The sequence below is a fragment of the Chelmon rostratus genome, chromosome 12 (assembly GCF_017976325.1).
Source record: "Chelmon rostratus isolate fCheRos1 chromosome 12, fCheRos1.pri, whole genome shotgun sequence".
Classification (NCBI taxonomy): Eukaryota; Metazoa; Chordata; class Actinopteri; order Chaetodontiformes; family Chaetodontidae; genus Chelmon; species Chelmon rostratus.
This window is the reverse complement of record NC_055669.1, coordinates 17,706,060-17,731,456: the sequence shown is the minus strand read 5'-3', so window position 1 is coordinate 17,731,456 and position 25,397 is coordinate 17,706,060. Positions and strand designations below refer to the sequence as shown.

The 25,397-nt window shown below is 41.4% G+C and overlaps 1 protein-coding gene across 1 annotated transcript in view; it reads right to left on the bottom strand.

Moving 5' to 3' along the window:
* Nucleotides 1-25,397, bottom strand: part of b4galt2 (UDP-Gal:betaGlcNAc beta 1,4- galactosyltransferase, polypeptide 2) — a 148,735-nt gene that overhangs the window by 22,499 nt on the left and 100,839 nt on the right. The window contains exons 4-5 of the mRNA XM_041949589.1: nt 11,827-12,014; nt 6,065-6,187 (exon numbers count right to left, since the gene is read on the bottom strand). Coding sequence (XP_041805523.1) covers nt 6,065-6,187; nt 11,827-12,014 — 311 coding nt within the window. The remainder of the gene's footprint in view (nt 1-6,064; nt 6,188-11,826; nt 12,015-25,397) is intronic.

Genomic DNA, 25,397 nt, shown 5'->3' with positions numbered 1-25,397 from the left:
TTAATGCATCATTAATAGACTTCTGAATCCATTTTTATTTCTACCTTTTTCTGTACTCTCCCTCTCGCAAATCCCTAGTTTCAGGGTTACAGTTGAAATATGGCCTTGTACAGATTTTTTCAAACACTCCACACTTGTAAATAGAAAGAGAACAAGAAACATGTTGGACAAAACAAAAGACGAACAATAGAGTGAAAGCACTCGCTTGTGTTTGCCGACCTGAACCGAGGCCGGAGACTTCCGCAACCTGGAAGAGTGATTGAACTCGTCAAAGACTTGGCATTCTCTGAGTGTTAAGCCCAAAAATATCCTGACTCGTACACCACTGTGAAGACTTCACAGAGACACGTGCAGCCCTTGTGCTGCTGTGGCTGCATGTGCACACGATGCTGGCTCAGGCTCTGTTGAAAGCCACCGCTGGGAGGTTTAGAGGGAAGAAGGGGAAAGGGCAAGGAAAAAAGAGAGGGAGGAGAAAGAGGAGAGCGTGTGTGTGTGTGTGTGTGTGTGTGTGTGTGTGTTGAGGGCTGGTCTACCATGCAAGCCCCGGGGACAGGTACAGTCTTTGCCCAAGGCTACTGATGCTGGTTCAGAGAGGGTGAGAGGATGGTGAGGAAGTAAACCTCTCCTCTCCCTCTCCTGTAACATCCACTGACTTTTTTAGACAGGGTTGGGAGGGGGCAAGCGGCACTGGCAGTTGTGTAAGTGGCATGTGTCCTCCTCGCCACGGGCTCGGGCCACGCTGAGAAGGAGGGACAGCTCGGTCCCCCGGGCCGGCATTACACGAGCAGGACCCATTTCAAGCAGCGGCCGTGCCATGGTCTGTGGCATCAAAACCAGCATAAAAAAGGAAATCGCCGGAGGCCAGCAAGAGGGCGAGATAGGAAAAGAGACGTGGAGAGTTAGCGGGGCAGAGGAGAGGGGAAAAAAGAGTGAGGGAGGAGTGCTGAAGTGCAGAGTAAGAGAGCAATTTAGCCATGTAGTTGATGCTTCTTTAGCCAGTTTTCAAAGAACGAGCAGATGGAGGTTCGGTGTCGCGTTCAAAGACACTTTGACTGGACACCAGGCTGATGGACACATTGGCCGTTTACACGGTTCAAACCTGTGAACTTTCCTACCTTTTAAAGACAGAGGGAAAAAACAAGGGGCAGATTTCACAGGCGTCACGCGCTCTGATCTGTGCTGCTGTTCTTTCATCTCTCCGTCCCCGCACTCTCATCCTCCAGTCGTTTCATTGAGCCGACTGGGCTGTTAGTTCACTCAGCTGGAGACGCCTTCCTCCCCTCTGCACGCAAACGCAGCTTTCATTATTAGAGCCATTTCTGCATCAGATCTCAGAAGAATGGTGCTTTGAGTTTCAAAAATAAATTAATAATAAGCTAAATGTGCCTCTAAAGGACCTGGCAAAGGGAAGGATTAGAACTCTACCTGTATGGTTTGCACAGCACTGCTTTGAGCTAACAATGAAAAAGCTTGTTGGCATGCTAGAATTTGATAATTTGCACAAACGACGAATTGACACATTGCAGATTTGGTCATAAAACAAAGTATTGAAGATTTAAGATTTTGACCTGATGGTGGCACCAGAGGAAATGTCAGATGATGCCCAAAGGTTTTACAATTCATCCTCCTGGCACCTGAATCGCTGCACCAAATTTCATAGCAATCAATCCCAGAGATGTTGACATATTTCTGTGCGGACCGAGAAGTCCACAAAAATTCAATTTTAAGATTTTACATGAGAAAAGTGAGTAGGAGACTATTTTTCTTGCTTGAATAGCCTCGGCTACATCCACACACTGTGTTTCATCAACAGCTTGTCCAAGTGTATTTTCAAGGGCATTTCCCTTTTGATTGCTCTATGAAAGGCTTAAAAACAAGCCAGCCCTGAAAAGCGAAGGTGGAGGAGGGAAGAGAAAAGCAAGACAAAACCTTCATGCTTAGCTTTACTCGCTTGTTTCTGCCAATGATTTCTCACATTAATTTATTATAAGATTGACTTTGGGATTTTAACAGCCTCAGTTTGAGCATGAACAGAAAAACAGAGAAGAAAATAGTACTGACTATAATCTGTTAGTTTAAACAGAGGGAGATTTATGCTCAGCTCTTTATTGTACTTCATTCATGCATTTACATATGACAATTATCGAATCTCTAAAATGATGCTTCAAACCAACTTCTCTCTGTTATTTACAAAAAAAAAACTTCCACCAACAGACACTTAAACCAGCTGCAGGGTCGCTTAAAGGTGTGTCGAGTAATTTTGGACCACTAGGGGGCAAATACACAAAAAAGACACATCTGTGAGGTAACAACTTAGACTTCCTGCTGACACAGAACAACACCCCATTTGGAGTGATCACCTGATGAATGTACGACAAACACTAACTGGTATTTTACCTCACAGCTGTCTGAGCTCTTGGGGCAGTTTTATGTGGAACGAACGGTTGATGATAGGTGTGTCGTCCAACTGAAGTAATTAAAGATATTCCAAAGTAAGGTGTCAATTTTCTTAGGATTTACTGTTTACTTCAACAAAAAGCATGAATTTTTGACCACGAAATACTCACAGCCTGCAGGCTTGTAGCTCGCTCTTGCAGAAGTCGGCACTTACAGTCGACTCGGATTCACAATCTAAGAGTGGATTTCAACAGTGACCCAGATTCACGTTAAAAAAGTATCAAGATGTCCAAAGAAACTTCTCAAACAACTCCTGCAGAACAGCCCGCTTCCCTCCCTCCCCGCTGTCCATCTGTATTCTCAATATGCTGCAAGCACACAACACAGTTAGCTACTCACCTTTGTTGCACCCAAGCTTGTTTGCTGATGGTGGTTGCAAATACAACTTTTTTTTTTTTTTTTTGGGTGTACCAACTTTTCTCTCAAGTTGCATCTACTGTAGTTCTACTTTGGTTGGCGAATTTCTGCCTTTGATCTTGTTGCATTAGGGTTTTAAGTAAAAATGGGGATAACAAGTGGTTGCAGAGTTGAGAGTTTGCTGCTGCTGTTCTTTTTACTCAAAATGCAAGATGCTTGAGTTGCATCGTGGTCTATTGAGGCTACTGACCTGTGAGTATCCCTGACTGGCTTAAAGAAAGCCTCTGTAAGTTTTGAAAGAAGAAATAGCACATAATTCATCTTACAAACAACGAGACAAAGTCATAAGTAAAATGTGCCTTTGCCCAATATAATACACTTTGCAGCTACAGCCTTACGTCTCTGGTTATGGCCAGCCGATTATGGAGGCTAATGTTAGTTAGCTTTAGTTAGACAACTTTAGGTATATATTGCAGCTCTGTAACTGATATTGCATGCTGAAAATATGACTTTTGGTGAGGTTATGCTATAACTCAACATGTGACAGATACAATTTCAAAAATAAAACAGTGGGCAAACATGCTGGATCTCACCGGGGAGCACATTTGTTCCAGAAAATAAAATGCTCTAATGACAATGCTTGTTTTAATTTTAAACAGGTTTTTTGTATGAGTTTTGCCTTTATTAGATAGTATACAGTCATAATGATAATGCTAATGATGATAACAATAGATTTCTGGAAGTATAGTTCCCATGAAGCTTTTGGGGATGTAAACAGTGCGTGAAATATTGCCATGGATTCAGTAACTCACACTGTGGGCCACAACTTAAGCCCTATTTTTTAGCCTGTCTTTGTTTACATTTTGTCAAGTTGCCATTAAAGTATGCCGAATTAGCTATTTGAAGCTCCTGTTTGCTATGTGCCCAAAGACGTTCAGATAACCATCACTGGATTACTTTGATACTGAAGAAAACTTAAAAACGTGGTGATTCTCAGGCAAGTTCTGATATTATGAGGAGTGTCTTTTTTCTACGACTTACAAGTGTAACTAAGGACATTTATACATGACGAACACCTGAGATAACATCATTGAAAAGTCTAAGTCTTAATGAATCTAAAAACATGTGTATGACAGTTTAAAAACCTCTGGTATTGAGCGAAGAGCTGCCAGAAAAGGAGGGAGAGAGGGTGGCGGTCCTGGATGGACTCAGTCCAGGGACATACTGCACTGCAGTGACTATATAGATGAAACTTTAAACCTCCATGCCCACCAGGAAGCCCCACTGATATCATTAGAGCACCTGTGCCCCAGCAATCTTGGGAAATTAAGGGAAATTCAATTAGCCATTATGCTGTAACTGCCACATGTGGCCAGAGAGTCTACTGTTCAGCAAAATTACATTACAGAGTCTCACTTTAAGTACAAACTGCTACAAAGGAAGGAAAAGCTACAAACTCTCGCTCTTTGATTCAGCTATGCTGGAAATATCTCAAGAGGACGTCATTTTGTTTACATTTCGCACCTTATTCAAGAAATATAAAATTTGTTGGAATCTGCAGTGACAGGCTTCTCCTTCGGGGTTTACCTTTTCTATTCAAGGATGAAACTTTCAAAGTAGACTCTTGAACGTATGTATAGACGCTATGCATTAAGATAAATCTGAATTACAGAAGTCAACGTCTGAACGATTCCTGTTTTATTCTTCACTGGGATTTTAATGATCTTCCCGTCACTTCACATTGCATAACAGCTGAAACAGCTCAGTTCGACTGCAGGAAATATCTCCGGGGAAATCTACTGCAGCTATCATCCAATAACGTAGTTAGAGTTTAAACTTTATCTGTCATCCGTAGGCTCATAATTGCACACACACACACACACACACACACACACACACACAAACACACACGCAGACACAGACATAGAAACACACTCATACACACACACCATGGCCATTCGGTAAACCAGGCATAGATCTCTTTTATCACATCTTGCCAGACGCTGACAAACAACTGTAATCTCCTGAATACTGTGCTGACTGACACAGTCCGTCCTCAAAACACCAATTTCCAAATGCTCTATTTTCAGTTTTCTTATAATGCTATTACACCGAAAGGAGAAAGATAAGCTTCACAGTGTGAGAGCGACAGCGGGACACACACACATGCAGGAAGAGAAGAAAGAAAAACAGACAGAAAAACAAAGAATAGAGATACAATAAAGATGGAGGTCGCATTTTGTCTGTGAAGAGCCGCCCCGCTGTGTGTATGCCTTTATAATTAGTGTACTCGAGCACAGTTGTTTGAATGCAAATGTATCTTCTGGTGTGACTAAAATTACATTTCGTACGAAACAAATTCAAGGCAGCAACCGACAATTTGTTCGCCTGCTCGCCACCTCAAACGTTTATCGCGGCGATGCGAAGCGGACGCCTTCAGTTGGCTGATGTGGCTGACAGGTAGCATGTGTAACAGAGCGCTTCAGGGGAATGTAGGGAAAACATCAGCTGTGATTAAGGTGCAACGCAAAGGCGGTTTCATCATTTCTATGGTAAATGATTTGTTTAGTAGTCAGATCATCAGTTCACCAGGCAATTAAACAATTTTCAGTCCAAACATCAATCTGAGTGGAACATAAATTAAAGCAATCACCCTGTAAGTGGTTCAATGCAGTGAAGCAGTCTTAAGTCCTCTTTCTGTCTTCCTGTCAAACAGATATTCTTCCCCTGGATTTGATCAGCTCACTTCCACAGTAATATTATTAGTGAACTTGAGCGAGTCATTAAAAGCTGAGCGAAGTGCTTCAAAAGGTTAATTTATTTGCTAATATTTCTCCTTCTCTGAACAATTACAATAAATCACCCACTCCATGAAGAACTCCAGTGCCACTTTCCGCTGAGAGACTTGATTCAACCACATTTCACTGCTTCAGTCTCCAGTAGAGGCTGGAATCACGTGCATATTTGTGTGCGCGCGAATGTGTGGGACTGCGTGTATCTGTGCATGTGTTGCAGTTGGTGGTCTGACAAGGATTTTATTCCAAACAGACTACTGAACATAACCCTGACAGCTGCTATATTACTGTTTTTTTCCTGTGGGCTGCAGTCAAATTCTAATCTTCACAAGTAATTTAGTCCAGTTTGGGATTTATAATTTCCCTTATAGCAAATTAAAAAGTGGTCACATTTTATTGGTGAAGTGATCATGAAATCAGAGGCAGCAGCTCATGCTCCGTCCTTCCGCTGTTACCTGTTGTAGATGTCGTCGTCCTCCCCTCCCCAGCCCCAGTACTCGTTGGGGAAGCCGTTGATCTTCAGGAACTGTTTTTTACTGAGGCCTGAAACTCCTCCAAAGTAGCCTGCATAGGGCAGCCTGCAGGAGGGGAGAGAGGATGAGATGAGGGAGGGAAGCAGTGGAGGACAAAGCATCACAATAAATTAGAATTCCCCGAGCAAACAAAACCGTTCATACAGGAGGAAGAGTGGCAGCACCAACTCACTGCTCTGCTGGATGTCAGCAGCTTCTGTGTCAAAGGATTGAGTTTCACAGAAGCCTGCCAAATTTCTTCATTGCACAAAGTGATGACAACATTTATAGTAAGATATTAGCATTAATACAATTTTACAAAGACAAGAACACTGATTTTTTTAAAACGCAAGATGGAGCAAATTTAACATTCACTTAACTGATTTCACAAATCGAGTGCGACCAGTGGAGGAAGTTGGGTTTGACTTGGGGTTTGAAGTCTGTGCTCATGTAGTGACAGACAGGAGGATCTTCTCAAACCTCACTTCATGACATGACATCAAATAAACACAGCAACCCACTCAGATTATAGCTCATAAGAACAATGACTTTGTTTCAATTTCCAAGTGTCCATGAATTGTGGACAGTTTCAAATGCATCACGTGATGCTTTTGGAGGACTTCTGGCCAAGTGTTTTAGGCAATCAGATCTTTTCTTAATGTAGTTTATGGGTGCCTTTTTAGAGTAAATGGATAATCCATGTCCATATATAATCCACTGAAGACACATGAAGTGACCGGGTATAAAGAGGGGCCATACTGCAGTATTTAGACGTACTGTAAGCCTCTGATGCTGATAAGCATTGGCTGCTTATTAAGCCAAGTTACCTCGTTAAGCTTGAATCCTAGAAAATCTTTCATGACAAGTTTCCTACGTGCAAACGTGAAATGTCAGACAGCACTAAATTTAATTTCATAAGTGTCCCGACATGAAGCCTGTGACCCTAGAATTAGAGCTGAGAGGAGAATAAATGAGGAAAGCAGAGGAAAAGAGAAGACGGGAACAAAGGACATGAAGAGAGGAGAGAAAAGAAAAGAAAAATGAATATAAGGGAAGACAGATGGTCAGAAAGAACCAGACAATAAATGATGGAGGAGGGTCTGTGTCCCGTTCATGAAGGTACCAGCCGTGTGTGTGTGTGTGTGTGTGTGTGTGTGTGTGTGTGTGTGTGTGTGTGTGTGTTTCCTTAAAACTCGTGAAACTGGTGGAGTGGGACGGACGTCAGCTGCAAGTGTCATGACAGCCGCCTGGAGTCTAGCCAGAGGGTGATGCATGTGTGTTTCTGTGTGTGTGTGTGTGTGTGTACATGTGCGTACATTCTGTACAGTATGTGTTGTCAAACTTATGACAGCTCCCTGTTGAAAGATGACAAGCAGAAACTAATGAGACCGTATGTTTCTGCACAAGTGAGGTGCGGAGTGTGTGTGTGTGTGTGTGTGTGTGCGCTTGAGCTTAAAATGGACACATGCTAAGAGAGGGGAAGAAGAGGAGCGAAATAGGGAGAGAGACCGTGAAGAGCTTGCATGTTTTTCTTGAGAACTGAGTTCAAATTCTTTTATTAAGCCTCGCTTGAAGGAGAATAAACAAAACTCTTATATCTAACATCTTCAACAGCTGTGACTCCGTAATCTCATATTTTGGCAATAATGTTATGATGTCAATTTAGGAACAAAAAACACATTTTACTTGTTTTATTCTATATAATAATTATCTTTCCTCACCTTTTATGTATTTTGCACCACCATCCTTCAGTTTTAATATTTTCTCTCTTGCGAATGACAGACATGGGTCAAAGGTGACCTCGGCTGCTCTGGTTTACTTGTTTACAGGCAGCAGTGACGGGGGAGATGGCACATAAACAAACACCTGGGGCAGGTGTATAAGTGGCATTAGGTTTGTAATTAAAGATCAAGCTATCCCAGGATTGTAACATTAACAGCTCTGAAAACAAATTTTCTCAATCAGCTTCACACACAATTTTATGGCAAAGTTGGAGCAGTTTTTGTTATTCCACATGACAAATTTCGGTATTTGTGGTTTTGTTTGCGTTCTCACTTGTTGGAAGTGGGCGTGGCTCAGTTTGAAACACGTGACATGTACTTTCATACACCAATCAGCATTTAGCAACCTTTGAATCAAAATCTGATGACAGTACAGCACTGTCAATCAACTCAAACTGAGCCACACCCACACAGTCCTGACCAAGCACACACAGCTTTTGAGTGTTAAATCTTCACTGGGGAGCTTTTGTCTCCCCCTTCTGGCAGTCAGAGTATTTAATTAACCGTAGCCTACCCTGACTGTATGGTTGCTGGCACCAGATTTAAAAACTCAGGTAAACTGTGAAATACAGAGAGATTTACCTGATGGTGATTTAATTAGCATTATGTGAACTCGTTTGGCAAGGGATTGAACATAAAGGACATTTACTTATATGTAAAAGTCCAACACGGCAGGTTTAAATTCATAATCATGCAGAATGGATGGATATAGACATTGAAAAAGTTTTCATGGTCTTAATCTGTGAAATTCTAATGGTGAAGATACACCTCAGTTTAAGTCTCTCCTTAAACTCCATCAAAGAAGTTCAACACCAAGTGTTTGCATCACATTTTCTAACTTTTTCTCATCTTTTATTGGTGCATTGTCACCTTTTGCTAATCAGATTATTTATATTTATATTATATTACTTTCTACCCCCTACCCAAACCAGGGTTTGCATCCCCACACCCCGCTTTTAATGGTGCAGTTGGTGAGAGGCAGGGGTAGATGATGGTAGTGCGGCACTTGGCAGTTACATGGGGCCTCTAGGCCTGTGGTAGCATTGTAGCAGCTAACAATAGCTAAAGCGGTGGTAGTATGATAGTATCTTAGCATTGGCATCTAGCACTTAACATTAACAGTATAGGTGAATCTAGCTGTATTGTCTTCTTCTGTTCTTCTTAACAGTTAGCAGTTAGCATTTAGCATTATCATTAGCTAAATGGTAGCATCGGAACTGTATTGTCTTCTTCTGTTCTTCTTAGCAGTTAGCGGTTAGCATTAGCATTAGCTAAATGGTAGCATCGGTACTGGCACTACCTGGAGCATCTCCTAAACAGGCCTGGGTCAGTTGAACGTTGCAGTGCTGTTTGGATTGTGTAGGAGCAGTGTGAACTGGCACTAGGGGGGGTGACTCTGGGAGTTCACCGCCTCGCCTCCTGGAGGTGTCGTGGGACTAAGTAGGTGAAACACCATTGAAGGGAGGTTTCCACCTGATGACCCCCAGAGACGTGTTAGGAATCACTGCTCTTTGGCATGTATAGAGGCAGATTAGGGGTCCAAGGTTCTTCACTGAGAATGAATCCTCTTTTTGAGCACAAGTATCTTGTGTTTAAATTAACTTCCCATATTGCCTGTCTTTAATTTTCTTAAAACTGACAGGACACGTTGACCCGTAAGTCACTGAAAACCGTGCCAGCGTTAGGTCATGACCAGGCATAATTGTGCTCTCCATTAATGTGTAAATGTGCTCTCACACTGTGCCTCCCCAGAGGACGAGTATTCAAACATCCACAAAATTCGGCACAATAGAATGGTAATATAATTCAATAAATTGCATAAAATCCTTTGAGAGACTGTAATTTGCGGAATGTTTTGGAAAGAGCCGTGTTGTGAAATGGACTTCAAGGTGACCCTTTCTGCTCAGAGAGCTGCTAGGTGGTGTGAGGTGCTAAGGTAATGGAATAGCACTTAATGTGACCTGACTTTCACTGGCAATGTTTTCACCATTTATCAAAAAACTTCCAGCGCCTTTACGCTGGAGAGCAGCGGAGGTTGAATGACTCAGCTAGAACACAAAATGTTCTCTCGCCTTCATGATGCCTCAATCAAATTCCATTTCATTAGCTGTTTGTTTCTTGCTCAGTGATGGTTGCCCTTTAATTTAGACGCTTCCTACGTGCTAAAACTCTGAGGACTGAATATAAAAAGTTGGTAAGCCGACTCAGATCACTTTGACCTTGGGAACCAATTTTCTACAATGATCTGATTTTTATATCAGCAAATAACTACAATCAGTTCTGTGACCTTCCACTCACTCAGACCACAAGGCTTTACATTTACTTTTTCTCAATTTTCTATGAGCCAAAATAAATAAGTAAATAAATAAAACTCTGGTGAAACTATTGAAAGTCTTTACTGATTCATTGCTAATAAGAAATGTTGGGTAACCCTGCTTACCACCTGGAACAGCACTTGTTGCCAGATAGCATTAGCTTATTGAGCACTATATCAGGGACCTGCTGGAGGGTTTTCAGTAGGATAACTCTTGTGGACCGACAGCTCTTGGATGGGTAGGTCACATTTACTGGCCACGTTCGAGCCATTAATCAATGCTTCCAGTGCTTTTAGATAATTAAGGGCAAGGTGTGGTGTCATTATGTGAAAAGACACAACTAAAGCAAGACCCAAGCACTGAACGCAGGCCGTGGACTGCGGAGCTCATCTGGCCACATAGCACTTTGAGAACATGCTTGAGAATTGACCAGATGGGACATTCTAGAGATTTCCACTCCATACTGCAGATCCCTGCTATTTTCAGGGTTATTCCTTAGTTTTAAACAGGCATCAGAGAGGGGCGCACCTCTCTCACAAAGGCTCCTTTCAACATATTTCCTAATTCAGGTCTCTTAGTAGTTTTCTCCTCCATCTGAGAGTTTTAAGCTTCATGGTGCTGGCTATTAGAGATTTTCTGCTTTGTGACTGTTGTTTAGTTGGGTTTTTATCTTTTTCCCGGCTCCAAATTTTGCTTGTTTTTTCTGTCTCTGTTAAGTCCTTCGAGGCTTCTTGGTGGGATGACTGCTGATCCCACCACGCATGAAGCCAACATGAGTGACATCTGATGCTGAACACACAAAAGCAAGTCGAAAGGGTTTTTAATTTAGATTCTTTAGTTAAATCAGTTTATCATATTTCTGACTTTACAGTATACACAGACTTTTTCCTACTCTATGCGTATTGCAACTAACATTTTTTTTCATTTTCGATTAATCTGCTCATTGTTTTTCAGATTAATCGATTCATTGTTTGGTCTACAAAGCATCAGAAAACAGTGAATGTAAGTAGATGTCATCAATTTGCTACAAACACCAACACATCAAAACCCAAAGATATTCATCTTCCTATCCCCTAAGTCAAAGAAAAGCAGTGGATTATAACAACTCAACAGGTTTGAACTCCAAATTGATTGCCATTTTTGTTTGAAAAAGTCCAAAAATTATTGATCATTAAAATCACTGCAGAGTATTTTTCTGTCAGTTCCTTCATTGCCTCAATGCAACTATTTCTTTATTTTTAACTCTATATGTTTCTTTGTACGGTGTGTTTTTACTGTGAGCCTTAACGTTTTTTCTGAATCAGTGCCTCACTGGTAAAAATACTGGAATAAAGGATGTCTTGTACAGCTTGTTCATGCTGCAGCAACATTAGCTGCAGTAGACTGCTCAGCAAATGTCTGCATACAGGTTGGTCCAGTATTCAAACACTAACAAGGCTTTCAAAGTATAATGAGATTTAGTCCAATACTGAAAATTGTCTGCCAAAACAAAGACAGTAAGCCATCTCTTTGTTTGTTAGGCAGCCAATTGTAAATTATATTCTACATATTTGCATTTCACAAAAGAGATGAGCTCAAACAAAAACTAGAAACTAGACTTTGACCTCACCTGAAGCCAAACTTGTCCATGGCGATGGCGAAGTGTCTCGGCTGGTCGTAGCAGTGGTAGAGGTTGCGGTCATCCATTGGGATCAGGTCCACGTCGCTAAAGATGAAGCAGTCATACTCTGCGTCCTTCAGAGCCTCCGTGTAGCCAACGTTCAACAGCTTGGCACGGTTGAAAGTGTCCTCACCCAACTGCAAGAAAACACACAAGAGAGATCATTATGTCATGATGGCATGATCATAATGGGGACCAATACAAGAGTTAAAGACAGCGCTAAAAGAAGAACAGGAGAATGAATACAAAACATATACATCATTGCATTTTCATTATTCTTCCATACTGTAAAATGCAACTCAAAGCGGGATAGAGTTGTGTACAAGTCAACTGCAATTATGAATTAGGCTTTTATGTGTTTGTAGATGGTAAAAACAATCATGCTGAACTGCTACAGGCACTGTTACCATAAGCAAAGAGAAAATGAGTCAGACCGAGCCAAATGAGGTCGGGCTCACATCAAAGGTGTTTTTTCTATACTAGTCCAGAATGAATGTGTTTACTGACCCCAAGAAAAGATCAGTTGCCTGAAACAGTGAAACACATCTGCTTCCGAGCCTCTGTCTGGCTTCAGTTTAACACTTTACAGACAAACTCCAGTATTTTCAACCGCTTTTTGTATCTGTTTACCCCTGTTCAAGTAGAATTATGTTATATACAAAATGATAAAAAAGGTTAATAACTGGAGATGAATAGGTGACGTTAGTTTGCAATCTACCGACGAAGCTACCTCTTTGGTTAGCTAGCGGCCTAGAAAGTAGATTCCCTTGCAGCTAGCATAAAGCTAAGTCAGGGGAGTGATTTCTGTATTTACTTATGTTTGGACTCTGGCATTTTAAAGGATTTATTTAATTTGAATTTATCTAGAGAGAAAGAAGACATGTTTTGCTGCAAAACTGTGTTTCCCAAATCTCTATAACAAAGGGGGTAAGAGTCAAGTTAGCATGACCCATAGTCAGTGGCCACAATTAAAATAGGTTGAACAAATTTTACCGATATAAAAATATATTTTTGAACCGTTTATCAGTTGATCTCTGTTGAAACAGAATCATGCTTTATTTACAAAATCTAATAAATGTTTATGGTGGTAGACTGCAGGTGGCTAGGTAGCGTGCTAGCTAGCTATCAACAACTGACTGGTGGACCTGTCAGTAGATCTCTATGCAGTTAGCAAAAATAGCTAATACAGAGGGCTACTTTGTGTTTACCTATCTTTGGAATTAGAGACAATCCCCAGGACTAGAAAAGCATCCACTTCAGCAATTTAGTAACATTTTATACAATTGCAATGACAACTAACAACTTACAGTTTAGCTAGCTAGCTAGCAACTATCCATAAACACGAGTGAATGACATGTTTCCTCATCCACATCATTGATTAAACTGATCAGGGGCCAAATAATGACGGCTTTTAGTGTTATTTAAATTATTAGATTATTTTATGATATCTCATATTTTAAGACACATCAAGTGATGACATGTAAATGGGTTCAGTAACAATTTTTGCTACAGACCCAGCTTGAAAAATAACGTAATATTCCTTTGACACAGCCAAACACGTTATGACCAGCTAAAGAGACGCTTCAGAGCATCACTGAACATCAATATTTAGTGTGTGTAGAGCTAGTCTGTATTGCAGGATGAACTGTGTGTATTGACCCCATGAGAGACGGCTGCTGCAGTGAATTACATCTGTTTTTCAGTCTCTGCATGGCTCAAGTTCAACACTTGAGGCTAAGATGAATGCATTCTTGCCAAGCAGCACAGCGGTGTAAGATAGTCGAGGTTAATATATATGACAGTTATAAATTCAATAATGCGCAAGGTACTGTAAGTCTCTGTCTGCAGAGCCCTTGTGCAACAGCTTGGCTTGGTAACATCCAAGTCCTTGTCAAGCAGCAGAGAGGTCAGTGAGCAAGGAGTGAAGCTTCAGTGCAACCTGGCACTCTCTGGCAGACACTTTTCTGACGCATGTTGACAGCTCATCCTCTTCGAAACATTCCCTGAATCTTTTCTACTTTTCATGACAAGTGCAGAGAAAAGGCCCAGGAAGCGGATAGAGATGCAGAGACGTCCCGTCCAGGAGGGAGATAAAATTCAAACCGTTTGTACTGCCAGCACCTGATACATGCATTAACAGAATGAGTCATCAGGATGACCCCCCCACCCCCAGGAAACACTTTTATTCACTTACTGTACAACTTCTCCATTAGTAGTACAAATAGCCTCATGTCCCTGAGCAAGTGCAAGAGCAATCTTTATATGCATTGTAGCACCAACTAAAGCCCTACTTGTGTGAGCCACTTCCTCTGCCCATACAGATTAGAGCTAAAACAATTAGTCAATCAAGTAAAAGAAAAAAAATAAGCAGTGGATTAATTAGTGATGAAAGTATCCATTACTTGCGCCCTCTCCCCAAATATAAGAACTGTTTTATTTACAGGGAACAAACAAATAGCAAAAGTAGCATGACACCGTTTTACTATACTTGCAATAGAAAAACAGAATGTAAGTAGGTCCTTCTCTCCTATTGTTTGTTGGACTGGCTGTATACATACATAAAATTTTATTCATTCACTTAGTGTTACATGTAAGTTTCCTTTCCTGATGAGAGTATGGCAAGCATCAAATAAATCTACCATATTTACACTGCAAAATTAGCTTTTTGAGTTATGATGACTGTAAGGCTGACTTTCATGCAAATCTGACAAGTGTCATACTGTTAAGTCCTTATGCAAAATCTCTAAAATGTGAGGGGCCCCACATGACAAGATTACATTTGTTTATGTAAATGAGACTGGTCCCCGCGCGAAGCTTCATTCCTCATATCATAAAAAAGTGCTTCCCTGTTGGATGAATGCCTCAGACTCTACAGTATGTAGCAGAACAATGAACCACCGTTAGAAATTTGCTGCAGTCACGTATTCCTCGGCCATTAGGGAAAACCACCCACTTTTCACAGCACAGACAATCTCCGAGATGATTAATGCATCTGCTGCCTGTCCTTACTTCTGTTCAAGATACACTTCTTTTCTTTCTATTTTAACTTTTTTTTTGAGAAACTTCCATACTGGTGCATTATCTGTTCGGACCAACCGTGAATCAAGTACAATGCGTAATCCCCCTGGTAAGCTCACTAATACCTGAGATTTGAGCACATAATCCCCTGTGCAGGTAACAAAAAATCTATTGTTACAAATCCAGCGGGGCTTCAAATATCAGCTAAAGTGGTCTTCTGTCTGTTTTTAACAACAGCCTGTTCAATAGGTTGGAACAACATTATTTCAAGTAAGGAGACCAAAATATGATCGATGTCAGCCCAGAAACTAAAGAAAACAAGATCAGCAGCTGATACTTCTGAACAAAAAAGTGAACTAAATCTTCAAAAATGATTGCATTATAATTACCACAATATTCAGTGGTCCTTGGGACCTGGACCAAAACATGTGCTGCAGTGTCAAAAAGTTATGCAAATTCTGACATGCTGTTATTTGGTAATAGACACATATATTTAAGAGGAAAAGCTTTGAAAGTGAAAAGTTCTCACTTTATTTTATCACTTTTGTTCTGTGTTTTTGTCAACACTGTCATTGACGTCAAAAGTGATACATTTAGAAAACCAGTCGAGGACCCCTTTGCCACTTCCTGTTTGTTTACAGTGAATGAACAGCACTTTGGTGATGGCAGGTTTTGGCAATTTTTTGGATTTGACACGTAATGTATTATTAATTGAAGATTTAACATATAATTTGCAGCAGCACTCTCTTTTCCAAATTAACACAAGCATTTTGTGAGTTTGACGCAACACAAATCTGCAGAAGTCGGTAACTCTGATAGAAAAGGTCCACTGAGAGCACTGAAAACTTACAATACTGGTGCCACAAAAAAACGTTCTAGCTTCACAGATGAATTAATAGCAACTGAGAGCGTCTGGCTATAACATCATCAATAACATCAGCAACAAAATCAATTCTCAATTTTCCAGAACACACAATAACATCAGACATGACCTCCAAAGAAAAATGACAAAAGTCATTCCAGCGAATTCCCCAAGATGACGTATGTCTAGGTTCAAGTGAGAAAACTCTCCATGCTCTCCATCACCCTCCATCAGTCCCAAATCTTGTTATAGCAACCATAACAAAGTGCTTATTGTATCCCCTGACTGTTGTCTAAACAAGTCATTTTAGTGCTTAAAATGATCCAAATATTAACCGTGAAAGCAGCTGATGGGCATCAGATCTGTGCTAGAGGGCACGAACAAGCAACATATTTAGTGGTTTAATGTAGAGGACCTCTTGTAATATCACCTAATAGCAAAATGTTGTAATATTATACTGTATGACAACACATATCTGGACATTGCTTTTCTGATCATGGCTTTTACATAGTTTCTATAATTCAGCCTTTAAATGTTTGATTTTCCTGCCTTCCACATACACCACCTGATGTTTCTGCAAGAAGTTCAAAGAGTGTCATCACAGAAAGTCTTTTCAAAAGCTCCGTCTGTGCTGCGAGCTATGATCAATACAGACACAGATTCTAATTATCTTGAAAACATACTCCTTTGTTTGTGTGATTGAGAGACAGAATGAGAAATAAAATGAAGGACAGAAACAGAGAATCAGCGAGACAGAGAGGAAGAGAATCTCGACTGTGCAGCTCACTGCAGATGAGATGATGCATCTTTACAAAAACCAAGGCCTCCTTTTTGTGCTCCTAACCTCATTAAGCATCATTGTGGTCATTGTATATTATTTCAGAAAGACATCCGTGTGTAAACCTCCCAGCATCTCAGCTTTATGGCGCTCTACATCTTTCCTAATCACTTCCTGCCATGAGCGAGTTCACATCGCTTGCAGGATGTGAGGTAAGCTGACACCCATTATCTCGGACAGGCCATTTAAGTAGTGTGGATATAAAGAGGCAATGGGTTGATGGATAGAGTGGTTTGCAGGACTGTAAGAGTGTGGGTGGTGTTTTTGATGCCTTGATCAGATTTTTTTGCTGAATTTTGTAGTACACTATTTAAACTGAACATTGATATATACTCAGTTTTGTTCCGTTACAGACTAAAATGCAAAAATGCAACACTTTATATGTCACAATGTAAACTGGCAAGAAGCCACACAGAAGAGGAAGGCGCAGTCTTCCTCATCTCCCACCACTCCATTGTTGAGATTTTTCAATATTGGTTGTTTTATTTTGTTGACGCAGTGTTTTCTGTGGACTCATTTTCCCCTGCTGCCGGCTGCATTTTCCTTTTTTTTTGTCCTCCTGCTTTAGGGCTCTTGTTTGCTAACCAAAATCCGTCCCCATTTTTTCTCACCCACAATGCACTGGAAGGAGCTGCTCAGCCACAATTTGCCTACAGAGGCCCACAGGGGACAGTGAAACCATTCACGTGTGAATATTTGACAAATCAACAAATTACATGTTGACAGGGTGAAACGCGGAGAGGGTAGTCCGATTCAGCAGAGGGCGATTTTTTGGCTCCTCATTTGCAATTTCACAGGCATCTTTTAACTTTCAAGGACATTTCTGCTCCATTAATTTTTGATCAGGCTGTATATCAGTGTGCATATGCATGCGAAGATGTGGTCTCAGCCTTGTATAAATGAGTTTGCTGACAAGTGTGACAAGCACGCATGTGTCGGAAATATGGTTTCTTTGAGCTCACAGCTATTTGGAGGAAATACCATTAAAAATGTGGACAACAAGATCTCGAGACAGACATTCATGGGTTGGTTTCGTTTTGCAAGCCGCCCCATGCTGCAGGAATGCGCCTTAAATTAAATGTTGGACGGGACCGTTTGAATTCAGACAATAGTCTCCAAACTAAATGCTTTCATTAGCTCATTGTGCAGTAATTAGTATTTTAATAATAGAAATAATCATAAGCTTATATTTTACATTAAATTTAATTCAATTACACAACAGATGCTTTTGTCCAAAGTGATTTACAGTGAGTTCATTCAACCAAAAACTAGACGTGACCACAATGAGCCATTGATCCCTTAATTTTGTTTTGTAAAATTTTGGTCTCTACCAACTCCTGAGGGAAATATCTGGCTCTTAAACCGCTAAATGCTCCACTATGTTCAGCCGCTAACTTTGTCTGTCTGCTGTTTGGTGAGCAGGTAGCGTACATTTTTGCTGAGAACCGCTGCCTGTTCCAGTTGAAAATGAGGCTGATTAGAGCTGTGACAATAATCCAGAGCACTTAAGCTGCCATATCAAAACACAGTCTGAGATCTTATTACTGATTCTGGGTAATTTTAACACTTGAAACTAGAATTATAAAGCTGTTAGATCAACACTGACAAGTGTAAAAGTGCTTCGTCAAAGTCAGAATTTCTTTGTATCTAGACAAATGTCTAATTTCTATTCTGGCTGCACCACTGTGGGTTCTTTGAGACTAAATATTTGATTTGTTTGAAAGATCTTGGTAAGTGAAAATTTTCCGGTCCTGCTGGCAGATGATTTTGCTTATTGCAAGTAATATTTCCCTGGTTGACTGATTTTTTTGTTTGTTTTTGAGAGCTGAGCTTTTTGCAGTATGGTCATCTGACCCATTGTTAGGATAAAAATATTGATTTAAGTAGCTTTGAAAAGAAGGATGTCTAGATACACAAGATTACAGACAGACCTTTGCACCAGCACAATAAATGACAACCAATACATCGCAGGTGGTTGATAACTGGGATTAAGTGCAGGCAGCAGCTGGGAAAGGAGAACTCTGATGTGGATCTCTGGCTTAAGAAAATACAGGTGGGGTAATTGAGTGGAGAGCACTCATCATCTGCCGTCGAGGTGTCCAGTTGCTCCACTGCTTCAGCTCAATGACTGACAGCAGGAAACTGTGGCTGTAACCCTCCCTGTTGTGGTCGTTGGCAGCTCCTGTAATGTGCTCAACAGTGTGTGTGAGGAAGAGCACAGCTGAAAGAAATGTGGGATTTGGAAATGAGATTCGAACCATCTGGAGCTGGTTATCAACTTCAGTGGAATCGATAATTAACAAGCCTGAAGATAAAACTGGTTATAAAAAAAAAAGAAAAAGAAAAAAACTGCCAACAGATTTTCAGAGTTCATCTGAAATATTCATGACATCGATATCTCAGCTGTCTTGGAGGCTCAATGTGCTCTTGAAACTTTTTCAAAAAGGTTTCCTGAGTGTGAGAAATCCCTCTGCACACACCTGTCGAATGTGATGGAAGGTGGAAGTCACTTTCGCAGCAAAGCAGAGATGTGTAAATTGTGGTTATAGCGTCTGGCAAACATGTTGCTCACCTAGGCTCAGGGAAACAGAGGCATAAATCTGAAACTCCTCTCACCGCCCGATGGGAAGTTCTGACAAAGTTCGCCTACTCCTACTCCTGGCAAGGTCGTTGCAGATGAGAGTCTAAGGGGAAGTCAAGGGTTGCACCTTGAGAACAGTTGCTCAGGAAGCATCCAGAGGGCCTCTGGATGAGAGGTGAACCATCTTCCAGGATCTAAAGTGAGTGCAGTTGCCCTTGACTTCGGATGTCTAGCTTTAACATGCTCTGGATCATTTTCACACACAAAGTGAGAAATGCTCATTAGAAGCTATTGTGAGTTCTAAACCAAGCAGACAAGCTACAGCGGCTCAGCGTAGCATCACCATCATATCGTCAAGAATATGATTATCGCAGAAATACCCTGAAACATTGTGGTATATTCTTTTCGGGCCATATCGCCCACCCCCAACCACAACAAGGCTACGCTGTCTGTATGAGTAAGCACTAACAGACTGTCCTACACAACCTTGTTCCTGCACTATGAGCTCCAGCTTCAGCTCCAGCTGGGCTGACCTGGTACCTACTATCTGATTGACACACGTCTGCAGTATCTCGTCAAGCTCAACGTGCTCATAAGGATCATGCGATATAATCAAAAGGTCCAGAACAACCACTAAATGGACAAGATTGTTCCGTCAGCTACCTGAAACGCATTTTTTTTGGCATTTCCGTATCATGTATCAGCTGACACCACCGGTCGGGCTTGAATTCAAACCTTTTGTATTCAAACTCAAATCAATACAGAGGGGAAATATGGTGTCAAATTCAGAGGTGGGACAATTAGATTAGATTAAAAGGCCTTCAGAGAAACAAAATCAAAGAAAGAAAGCACGGAAATATACATTTAAATTTCCTGCATCCAATTTAGCTTTTTAAACTTTGCTCACATCTTTCGTTCTCGCCTCATCTTTCGACTTCTCCTCACCTCCCAGGGTGTGAAGTAAATCTTCTGCCACCCCCCCCTCCTCCCTGCATTCATGTCATCACTTACATTTACTGTCTATGTGCTCCTCCTTGTGCTTCTTGCTCTTTCTGTCTCTGGCAGAGCTTCCCTGGTGTCTCTGCAGTAATCTGGTCAGTGTCAGTCTCTGTCTGTCTCGACATGCCCCCTGAAAACCAATTAACCCTATCAACCATATCTGTGCATCACCACATAAATCCATCTCTGCTTCCTCTGTGAGCCTGTGTGTGTGATGAAGATCAACATATAACTGTCTCCCATGTTTGGTCACTGTACACACACGCACGCGCATTCCCAGCATACCTGGACTGTTGCCATGGAGATGGATTAAGGCCCAGCCACTGCCCTGCCTGAATGATTGTCACCTCACAGCGAGTTGGTGTGTGTGTGTTTGAATGTAATGCGCGTATGTCGGTGCACAAATTTCCGTGTGTGTGTGTGTGACAGGATTTATCAATCCTCTGCAGACAGAGGGGGGCGGGGCCACTCATCCTATCGTTTGGCGGGTCAGTCGGTGCAGGGAAAGAGACACAGAGAGGAAGAGAGATTCCACCTTATCTCACTTAATGGAGATTGACTTGAGTGCGTGCACGGCTTCCTGCGTGTGCGCATTAGCATGTGTGTCGGGGAGGAACAGGAACTGACCTCTGCCAAACAGCAACTGTTCAATCATAGCTGAGCAAATGTGAAACTGCAGAGAGAGGTGAATGAGGCAAAACTCAACATACATTAAAAGGTATGAAAGGTATAAACCACTCAGACTGTGTCTTTTGGAAAAAGCCTTTCAGACGAAACAACAGAGTAGGCCGATTTAACATATATAACTATATTTTCATGAGAATGTGGTTTAAAGTTTGTCGGGGCAGCATGGGCTTAAAGCCACGCTCCAGGCTGGGCTACTTCCTGTTTCCAGTGTACTTTCTTTCTCAAACAGAAAACCACGGTGTAGTTAATACTAATCATTACTAATCCATTACCATGCCAAACAGACCTGTCAATCAACATCACCAGCATGGATATTAGAATGGCTAGCAGTGGTGGTCAGCGAGCTAACCCAGTAGCACAGTACACACCCACTGAGCCAAGGAAGGAGTCAGAGCTCAGCGACTGTTTTCTGGTTTCTCTCTGAGGTCCTCTAGCTGCTCCACCTTAACTCTGAGCGATTTACAGAGTTCTCTGATGAAAGGGTAGCTTTACTTGTTGTCAAAGTAACCGCTAGCTGCTGCTAACTATGGCTGCAGTTAGCTAGGCAGCTTTTTTAGCCATGCAGCTATTAGCTCAGAGCACCAGGAAAGTGTCTGTGTTTACAAGTTCGAGACAAAAATGAATGAGCACAACTCTCCCAGCTGAAGATTAATTATTTTTTTGACAAATTATTTATTTTTACAAAAACATTCAGCTAGCAGTGTGGCTAATCAACATTGTCAGGAAATGGCAAAACACGCTGGAGCGAGGCTTTCATTAGCGAGCTAGCGCTAGCCGAAAAAGATCTGCTAGCAACAGTGGTTCAGATGGCAAATCAACAGTTGCCAGCTGCCATTGACTTTGTAAATACGAGCAGTGTAAGATTGTTCCTGACAGGATGGCGACATTAAAGAGAGAGGTGAACTGGAATAAGAAGCAGATGAATGAGAAACAGGGGAAGAGCACTGCTGCGTTCGTCACAGCCTGTGTGAACATTTGTGACTAAATGCGCTCGACCATGCGTTCTTAATAAAAGATGATGATCCCTTCATTCCACCGCCACCTGGGAAACAGGAGGCTCATCAAAGCTTGATTAGATGCTGCAGTCAACCATGCACACACAAACACACACAAACACACGGCGGGCTACGTATATCTAATTCATAAACTTACAGTCTTCAATCATATTCGCAGCAGCGCGCTTCCTGCTTTATGAGAGCTCGGGCACAGACCACAAAGAGCGAGGAGGAAAGAGCGTGACGGAGCTGGCGTGGGGCCAGAATAGCTAATTTACTGTAATGACTTTCTGGCAGTCCGGACACAGAGGAGCTCCCAAATAAAGCCAAGGCCAGGCCGCAACGGGCAATTCAATTACCATTTTCCTGCTCTGTGTAGTCGATAGACGCAGATATGGGCAACATCAACACAACAGCCGGTGATGATATGCTACTCTGCCGGGCTGAAACGATGAAGCAAGTCATTTGTTGTGAGTAAATAAGTACAGGACAGCACTTCAATATCAACTGTGCTGCAACTTTTGTTTTATTGCAGCGATCTGTACGGAGGTGTCCGTACGGAAATAAAAACAGTATGAACACTGTGTTCTTTTCTTATTCCATTTATTGTGTGGAGGATTCAGAGCTGAATTAAAAATAGTGGAAGAGAAGATATTAACATTAAATATGAAGTGCAAAAGGAGTGAGGAAAATCGCAATTATTATGCCCTCCGTGTGATACACTGACACATACAGTAAACGTAATGGTTTTATTCCTAATTAAAGGTTTTACTGATTCGAAAGGTTCACTGGAAAGGCCAAACAGTCCTGAGAGACCAAAGCTGAACTAACTCTGAAAACTAAAATCTCAACGTACAGCACGATGTACTGTACCGCCCTATTTTACACAGACGAGTCAAACCACACCAGGTCGTTTTTAACATTTACAAGACATTCAAAGATCAAACAGCCGTACAAATGCTCTCCACCACTACCATACCTACGTGCATTATGCTAAATAATCAAATTCGAAATGCATCAACACTACAGCACATTTTAAGGCTGTGAAGCAAAATGTTGAACAATGTCGCCTATGTGGCCAAACTCTATGTTGGGTTTTTATGTAATTAATGCAAACACAAGTTAGTAATGCATTTCTCAATTAAGTTCCCATAAGATTTTTTATATCACAACATGCAGTGATACATTAATTTACATAAATCAGCATCTCCCACACCTACATCACATATATATTCAGTATCAGCTTGTGCCAGCTCTCCATGTACACCGAGTGAAATATTCACTCATGTTTTTTTTATAGCTGCACCATCCTGTCAAATGCAAAAACTCCAGATACTGTTTTATACACATTTCCCAAAACATCAGTATCTTAAGAAATGTTAATGGGATCTCCACTAGAAAATTAAAATAACATTCTGTGCAATATTGGCCCAGTGGAAATTGTGGTTTCTGGCTGAACAATACTATCTTTTCATTATATTACTGCCCTTGCTGTGTTTGTTTAGCATCCAGGTCCCTCTATATTTAAACTGGGTACATTTAAGCATTAGGCTAGGTGCCTCGAAGGCTTGATTTATTTTTGCTGCAGCCACTGAGAAAATAGGCTGCAAACTTGGACAATGTGTGGAAACCCAAAAGGTGTGTTGCAGAGACGGGGCCAGCAAACGGTACAGAGAGAGTACTGTGTGGTGCTGGATCAGAGTGACAAACCAGAGTACAGTTAACAGCACCCTGACATGACAGCATCAGTCAGAGAGAGAGAGTAGCATTGAACTGGATATATCAACGCGACATCTTAAGCCAAAGAGAAAGAGGGTGAGAAATAGAAAGAAACAAAAACAGACTGTACAAAAAACTGACTGAAATGCAAAAATAAAGGTTGGTGGTGAGAGAAAGAGGGAAGGAAAAAGATGATGATGATGGTGATGATGATGATGATAATGACAGAGTAGCTGCCAAGAGAAATGACAGCAAAGGTTAGAGCTGCCCTGTAGGAGTTGGCCGGCATGTGTCACTCAGAGAAAAAGCAGACTCATACAGAGAACACACACACACACACACACACACACACACACACACACACACTGTACTTAAGAGCTGCAACCTGACATGTAGAGAGCCTGGCATGCCAAAAGGGAACGGCAGGGAGGTGAAGGGCAGGGAATCAAACCCACCTGACATTTTGACAAATACGAGGCCAGATGGTTGCTGCGGCCTGTTGCTTTGACCTGCTGTGCCAGACCCGCTCTCGCAGACATATGGGGCTCTGGTTGTGACAAAAACAACTGTGATGCAGTAAAAACCAAAAGGGGGACGCTCTCCAGAGGGAGACGTGACTCGCTCCCTCTCTCAGGCATCACAGCCATAGCGTGCCTCGCATCTGACCTCACTGGCATCAAGGGCACTTGGTGCACACCAACTCTAACACTCAGGAAATTATGTTCCTCCAAAGCACCTTTGTTGCACTGTTGGACATCAGGCTCAGAGCAGCACTGACTCACACTTAGTTCTAACATTAAGCTTAATGGTCAATAAGATAAAAATATAGAGATGCATGCACAATGAAAACATATTACATATCCACAAAGGGAAAGAAGGTAAGATGGAGCAGTTACTAGTATGTACTCCAAGTATGTTATGAGCCACCAATTTTTAGATATATGTCCGCACCAAAAAAGCTAAATGTCAAACAATTTCAAATATCTCTTGGCTGAAGTAGAAAATGTGATTTTATCTAGGCTATTATAGACATCTTAAAGCTGGTTCCTGTGCTTTTACTGTACACAAAGCACTCGTGTAGATTATTCTGTCGATTATCTGTTCCATGAATGGTTTCATCTATTAAGTGGCAAAAAACAGTGAAAAATGCAAAATGCAAATTGCTATTTTAATTCAAAACCCAAAGAATTCAATTCACAATAATATATAACAGAGAAAAGCAGCAAAGCTTCACATTTGTGAGGCTGGAAATAGCAAATGTTTGGGCCTTTTGCTTTATAAATGACTTAAATGGTGATTAAATTTCTGTCGGTCTCCTAAACAATTAACTGACTAACGATAAATCAAACCTGCATCCCTTTTCACTCCTCACTATGTGTGTTTCTACATTTACAAGGAGTACAAATAACAAACCTCTAATGTTCTCCAACAGTTTACGTGACTTTATGTCAAGTAACACTTTGTTTATGTTTATATCTGTGATCTGTGAGGGGAATAAAAAGGAGGGATCCCAGCCAGACGCTCAATATCTTCTCCTCCACACACACGTGTCCACATCGCTTTTTTCAGGGTAGTTAAAAAGCAGCAAAAAATATTAAACTCAAGGTCTGACTCGCTCCTTCCACAATGCTTAGCAAAGCTGTTTTCTCACGTCCCTCAAAAAATAAATAGGGGCAAACTCTGTTTTTTGCCGTGAAGACTCGTTAATATTTCAGTGCTATTATTCATGTCGTGCTGCTATTCGCTGACCCTGCTGCCGCTCCTGAAATGCCCAAAATGACCCCAGGGTGGTGTGCTGTAAAGCAAGTTCAACACAGCCGG